Source organism: Lactuca sativa, chromosome 4 (assembly GCF_002870075.4).
Source record: "Lactuca sativa cultivar Salinas chromosome 4, Lsat_Salinas_v11, whole genome shotgun sequence".
Classification (NCBI taxonomy): Eukaryota; Viridiplantae; Streptophyta; class Magnoliopsida; order Asterales; family Asteraceae; genus Lactuca; species Lactuca sativa.
Window position 1 is genome coordinate 238,845,139 of NC_056626.2, and position 7,417 is coordinate 238,852,555.

Genomic DNA, 7,417 nt, shown 5'->3' on the forward strand with positions numbered 1-7,417 from the left:
TGATAACACATTTATCATGTCTTTCTGGGCACAAATTTCACATCATTTTAATAAAAGGGTACTCTGATTTTTAAATAAAACATAAACAAATCGGTCTTTTCTGGCAGTTAAAATTGGGGATGTCACACTTCTGTCGCCAAAGACGCTGTGGGCGTGGCTGGTAATGGAGGTCTAGTGGTGGTTGGCTATAACTGTTGTCGGAGACGAGAGTTGTGACAACAATGACGCTGGAAGGAAGAGGGTTTTGGGAATCGCTTCGGAAGAGAGCAAAGGAGGCAGACAAATGAAAGAGCTGAAGTCAGGGGGTTTGCTACGAAAGCCTTTAGCGGCGACGATAAGCCTTAAACGGAGACATATAAGTATTAGCGGTGACACCTCTACAGTAAAAAGTCAACATCATTAGCGACGACGCCCTTTATTAGCGGTGAACGCCCCCATTAACGGCGACATCTAACGCGTCAATTACATGTCACCGATAATGGGGATTGTCGCTGCTAAAAGCGTGGCCGCTAATACCTACCTTTCTTGTGGGGTATGTCAACACTTAAGAAGTGTGGAAGGATATTTAGCAAGAAATGTTAGATGATATTTAATTTCCCTTTCTTAAATTCTCACTCATTTGCTCTATCCTACGAAATATTGACTTGACTATCGTCAAGTTAACTCAGTTCCCAATTCTAGAATGTTTCGGGACATACCGAAGTTGCGATGTAGGTTACTTCGCAAATCCAATTACTCATTAAAACTAAATAATATTGGTTGTCGAGTTATCATATTAACCCGAAAATATACGTGCTTATTTTTGACTATATCCCTTTACAAATTTCCATAAATGATAGTTTCATGCATAAAAGAAAATATCAAATACCATTTTGTAAAAAAAAAAATAAAAAAAATAAATAAATAAATAAAGTTGAATACTCATAGCTACGGCAACGTAAGACGTTTAAAATGACAATATTATTAATTTTAAGTATTGTCTACTTTCAACCCTCTAGTTTTCACCTCTACATTCTACATGGCACAAATTGTTAATTCTACATGGCACAAAATTTGTCAAAGGTTAACACATGGCTAAGATTAAGCAATATTAAACATAGCTTCACTACCTATTCAATACGTATGTTATTAGTCAAATTAAGAGTGATTTTGGCTTAATTTTCATTTTGGACACAATCTTCCATTTGCCGGCTTGGCCTTCCGAGGGTGAACTCAAGATTTAGCAACCTATTTGAATCTAAAGACTTAGTCCTACTACTACTTTCCAACTTCATGTCATTTTCTGACAAGTGTAAGGATAGCTCATGTTCATCCACCTACAGAAAAACAATAATGATTCATTAAAAACAATTAATAATCTTTATACATACGATATACATATATCTATATATACAAGCTGAATATGGTCTATGCCTTCAAACCTTATTATCAATCACTCCAAGTTCTGAACAATTTCGCATGTATTCTTGGCTCAAGAACCTTGAATCGTATTTCTCCATTGTCGATGACCATGACCCTCTGCTTAAAATTTTTAGATTTAGAAAAGAGATTATGTCCATATATAATACGATAGAAAGCCACAAAAATATCATCACTTTTACCAAACAAACTATTCACATATCACATGGGAATATGCTTATTTATTCGTATTAACCAATACACTTAATTATTTCATTAATCACTAAATAGGGTAAGTATTTATATGCCGGACAAGAATCACCAAAGATGGTAAAACACTGAATGTGGACTATTTATTTATAATAAATGATTAAAAGATAAAATTCGGATATAAGGTTTTGATTTTCCAAAGGCGCAAGAAATCTCATGGAATACATGTGATGTACTTCTATTAAACTATTGAAAGCCTTTAATCCCAGTCGTACGTCGTTTAAATACTTGATAGCAATCAACTTCCATCCAGAAATAATTAGGTCAACAAAAGCAAGCCAATGTCTTTTACATTAAATATTTCTAGCTATATAGCTAGCTTTTACTTTAAACAACTCTAACATGCATAAAAATGAAAGGGAATTGAACTTGTATATGCTCTAACATAGATTAATTAGCTACCTATACTAATTCCTAGTTTTACATGTTTGTACAATAATTATGGAGAAATGTTCCCTAAATGTCATCCTATATACTAATATCTCAAAAATTTGTGCCATTTCCCTTTGCTTAATATTACTTTTCCTCGAGATTAAACATTATCATTCAGCATCGATTGGACATGTCACTCTCGTTCTTTCATATAGGAAAAAAAGAATCATATTTTACAATAACGAAGAGATTTAAAATTTTTAACATATAGAAAATCTCAACTAAAATTCTCCTTTAGTTTATTTGCCTTTTCTATTCACTTTCATCGAAGAGAAGATCTACATCATCAACACAATATTATTCATTCACCAACAAACATTATGCATTTATGTCTGTGTTTCAGATGTGCACTTAATTAGATGCTCTTTGTAAGTCAAGTTGGTATCATATCCGGTATGACTTCAAAAAGGTAATGATGATGAACACAGACAACGAACACAAAACTTGCAGAGAAATAGATCGAAGACTGATAGATATGTACTATTAAATGAAATTCACCACACACACACACACTAACCTCTGTGTTGTTTGTAGTGTAGTTGCTCGTGATGGGTGATGAGAATGATTAGAAAGGTGCAGGTTGGAGTTGTTGGCTTCAATTATTTTATCACCAGTTTGTGATATACCCCCTTGCATTTGTAGTAATGTCTCTGGGGTCCTTGGATTTATCATAACCATATCCGCAAGTGCAGCTGCAAAAAACACATTCATACAACACCCATCAATTTTCTGCGACTTATCAGACAAATCCAGTAATAATACTAATGGGACTCTATGTATTGGTGTTATTTTTATCTGAAATATGAACATATTAATGAGAAAACTATGATGCATGGGGTCCTTATATATAAATGAAAATAATAAAATCCAGTAGTACCTGCTTCTTTGTCAGTGCTCTTCACTGTTCTATACATCTGCATGAATATATCGCACAAATGATGTTATAAGTAAATAAGTAATTATATCCATAAAAAAAAAAATATCATCTTTCTTAGATGCCATAGTGTCCTTGTTCCCCATGAGGGTCCCGCTTCACTTTTTAATGTCAAATTTGAAGCTCAGATGTAGTAATACCCAGACATGTGTGTGTGTGTGTGTGGTAGCTTTTTTGTGTTCTTTTTCTTTTCTTGTTATGTTTACATTTTTTTCTTTATTAAAATCGTTTCTTTCTGACTAGAAGAAGAAGGATATCATTTTCGTGATCAGATGAACGAAATAAAAGTGTAGGAAAAGGACTCTTGCTAATTTTCATTAAAAGAAAAAAAAACTTGTTCTCTAATGACTCTTTTATGTATAGATTAAAAGAAGGATAATATAGCTAGCTACCTGGAGATGACTCTTGACATGAGCAAGAGTGAGATCTTTCACATTCATTAACTCTAGCACCGATTTAGGGGTTGCTCCTGTAACATTTTAAAATAATCACAAACGCATTAGTTTTTTTAAAAAAAAAAAAGAATCTAAAATCGATCCACTTTCCTAATCTCGTTAATTGGAAAATACTTTACGAAATAATCGTTTGAGAGTAGCTAAAAAGTGAAAAGGTCAAAGAGAATATGAAGATATATGGATCAAAAAACATACTTTCATGTCCACCAAGAAGCTGAACAGCATGAACGAAATGGGCGTGTAGAGTGGAAGTCCATCTCATCCGAGGAGCCCTAACGATCCTTCTAACACGATTACCCATTCTCGAACTCCTCTTAAACTCATGCCCATAGAATTGTGGTTGATCATAATGTTTGTTTCCATACTGATGTTGAAGAATAAGATTATTTCTTTGTAGGTGTAAAGGCACCATGGGATGTTGTGGGAAGTGAGGATCAAAAGTTGCCATGTGATCAACCCCCAAGCTCAGCCGCGGGTGGTGAAGCTGGAGTCCATGGGTAACAAAACCTCCTCTCTCCGGTGGCGGTGGATGGTGGTAGTGATGGTTGATGAAATTTAAGCCGTTGTCATGAGTTAAATCACTGCCGCTGCTGTTCGAATCTGTGGTGGTGGAGCTGCAGGTTGTCTTCTTGATACAATCGGCAGCTGGAGGACGGATCTGTAGCGATAGATCAGGCAAAGATGTAGCTGTGATACCACTTGTCATTGGTGTAGTTCTTGAAGCGAGAAACATGGAGTCGAAATGAATATCTAACAAAAAAAGACAGATTGGATGGTGTTCAAGAAAAGGTTTTTGAATAGTGATTATATCATGAGTGCCTTATGATTAATCTTTGCATGGTCTTTCCCAAATCAGAGATAGAGAGAGAGAGAGAGAGAAAGAGAGATAAAGAGAGAGAGAGAGGGGTGTAGACTTTATCAGTAGTAAAGAGTGTGTAGGCTTTTATCAGTAGTAGACTAGTGGTAGGTTAGGTTTGAGGTTTGACGAAGAATCGGAGAAAGGAAGGCTTTTTGTATGAGGTGGCTAGAAAAGAAAGGCTTTAGTATTAATTTATTTTATCTTCGGAGTTATGAAGCGGGGTGTAAATTGCAGATATCGAAACGAAAAAAGTTTGATTATATAATCAGAGAACCAGAGAGAGATCAGTATATATGAAGGTGATAGTTAAGAAGGAGAGATAGTGGTGTCGCTATAGAGGGAATGCTTGGAAATCGGGAAAAGAAAAGGATGGAATAGAACTCATAGGAACAATTATTCAAGAAAATAGAATATTAATTTTAAAAATCGAGAAATTAGTAAGACAAATTTCATAATCGTTTAAAAATTATACCTTATGACTAACATGCATGTGAAGTTTGAAAACCTTTATTTGAGAATGATGCTTATCGTATGCCGTCGTGGTTATTCATTTAAGAAAAATAAATATGGATTTAGGTTGAAAAGTGGGTTTCAAACATTATATTTTACATTTTTTATGCATTTCAAATCAAATTCTTAATTTGGAACTAAGGACTTGTCTTTAAATAAAAAAAAAAACATATAAATTATGTTTTTCTCTCCCTTATTTTAGAATATTTACTTACGTTTTACTTATTTCTTTGTGTTATGAATGTCCTCCAAAAGTCATATTTTTAATTAAAAAGGTTGATGTGACGAAAGCGAGTTATGGACATATGGTACCGGGGCCATTTATAATTAAGACTTCCAGGAATCACAAAATGAAATTAATATTAGAGGGTGCACCCCACCATGCAACTTTGATTTGTTTTTGCATAGGACTTGGTTAAAAGGTGAAGTATTATAACTTTTTGGTTGAATTTTTGGAATTTTGTTTTTGAATAAAAGATTTCGGATAATTAATATTTAAAATCATATCAGAAAATCTAATGTTAGAATTCCATATATATATATATATATATATATATATATATATATATATATATATATATATATATATATATATATATATATATATATATATATATATATATAATTTCCAATTTCTGAATATGGGATAAAAATTCGGTTGTCAAAATCTCTTCCTTGAAAGATTTAGATATCCAAAATATAGAATATTCATTTGCAACACCTCGAGAGTCACCTCTATGCTTCTTCTTTTTTGCCTTTTGCATACGAGTCATCTATTGAAAACACTGTCAGTTAGGAGTGTTATAATTTTTTTTGAAATCCCACATTCAAACCAAATGAAGTTTTGGTTATTTGGTTTGGGTTATTCAATCGGTTTTTAGTTATTCGGATCGATTAATACAATTATTACAGCTATAAAATTGACGATTGATCTAATGTTAAAACGTAACATAAGATGTAAAAATATGATGGAAACTTTGCATGTTTATGTTTTTTAATGTTAAAACATTAAGCAAGTTATAAACTAAGTTATAAATTATGAGCAAAATTCTAAAATGAAAATGTTCTATCGCTTAGATATGTGTATCCAGAAAACTAATGTTACAATTGATGGGTACTTCCATTTATTGCACATTCTTTATCTAAGGTTGTAAATGAATTGAATGAATATGAACAAGAACTTGTTTATGTTCGTTCATTTAAGTTAACCGAACAAATAAATGAACATAAATGAAAAAATGAACAAGTTCTTTTGTTCATTTTTGTTCTTTTAAAAAAGTTACATTGTTCATTTTTGTTCATTTATATTCGTAAATATGGTAAACGAACGTAAACAAGCGAACTTAAACGAACGTAGATAAATAAACATAATTGAACATATATAAATATAAACGAATATATAATATAGTAATATAATAAACACAATTGCACATATATATACATAAAATGAGTCATCACCACAGAAGCTGCTAGGGAGTCATCACGATGAATATTGCTAGAGACTCATAACCATAGAATGTTAACCTTTAGCTAAGTCAAAACACATGTTTATACAACTTTCAAGTAGAGCAAGTTGAGAGACTGAAAGAAGATTTTTTTTTTCATACCTGGTATGGTACACACCTTCAAGTTTTAGTTCCCTGTTATTGTATTCTGGGCAAAACACAGCATTGGCAATGTGAGCAATCGACAACCTAGAATTATCAGTTATCACTGCTACTTTATTGCCTTCATAATTTCTATATTCTTGCAACATTTCATGCTCTCATGTTATTTGATTAGAGCATCCAGGAGTTACTATCCATTCTTTAAATTTTTTGCCATGACTCTCTATTGTTGCGTTAAATGCCACATCCTCTTTGTCTTGAGCATAAAAAGCTTTTGCATCCAATATTTCTTCTACTTTAGAAGTTTCATCATTTCCGTCCTCGATGTTTTCTGAACGACAATCGTGTGTCATGTGACCCCTACGCCCGCAATTAGTACACCTAAAAGTAATTCTTTTGTGGGAACGGTTACTCTTTGGTGTCGACATATCCTTGATATGCTCGAGTATATTTTCTTCAACAGTTGTCTTTAAGACGAACATTGCCTTGCATGACTTGATCTTCCACTTTCGTAGGTTTCCATTGTTGTCTTCTGCCTCAGGTTGGTTTGTTTGGGTCCCTTTCACAACCTCCCACAGATCATGTCCTTGCATATAAGAGATGATGCAAGTAGACCATGTAATATAGTTTTGGTTGTTAAGCGTATTTACTCTACCAACAACTTGTAGATCACCCATTGACACGAAAGCTCTGATACCAATTTGTTAACTTTCAACAAAGACAAAACACATGTTTATACAACACGTTTCAAGTAGAGCAACTATTAGAAGAAAGTGTAACTAACACACAAATTTTTTTCTACATATATAAAAAATAATGACATCTACATAGCATAAAAACAAAAATGAATAAGGAAAATTGCTGCTACCTAGAAAACAGGAAAATGGCTATGAAAACAAACTACCCACTGGCTTGACTAATTCAACAAATCAAGTACTGGAACATAAAGGAA

General features: G+C 33.1%; 1 protein-coding gene across 1 annotated transcript; it reads right to left on the reverse strand.

Moving 5' to 3' along the window:
• Positions 1-945: 945 nt before the first annotated feature.
• On the reverse strand, positions 946-4,692 carry LOC111912925 (probable transcription factor KAN4). The gene is made up of 6 exons (XM_023908655.3): positions 3,685-4,692; positions 3,427-3,503; positions 2,978-3,014; positions 2,618-2,792; positions 1,422-1,518; positions 946-1,316 (listed from the first exon to the last, which is right to left on the reverse strand). The coding sequence occupies exons 1-6, from the start codon at positions 4,220-4,222 to the stop codon at positions 1,155-1,157; spliced, it is 1,086 nt and encodes a 361-aa protein (XP_023764423.1). The 5' UTR covers positions 4,223-4,692; the 3' UTR covers positions 946-1,154.
• Between the last annotated feature and the right edge of the window lie 2,725 nt (positions 4,693-7,417).

Bases quoted from the DNA above. Each gene is read 5' to 3' on its own strand.
- LOC111912925 (XM_023908655.3), bottom strand. From the start codon at position 4,222: ATGTTTCTCGCTTCAAGAACTACACCAATGACAAGTGGTATCACAGCT. The intron at 3,015-3,426 runs GTAGCTAGCTAT...ATATTCATGCAG, and splicing joins ATGTCAAGAGTCATCTCCAG to ATGTATAGAACAGTGAAGAG. The intron at 2,793-2,977 runs GTACTACTGGAT...TGTTTTTTGCAG, and splicing joins GAGCACTGACAAAGAAGCAG to CTGCACTTGCGGATATGGTT.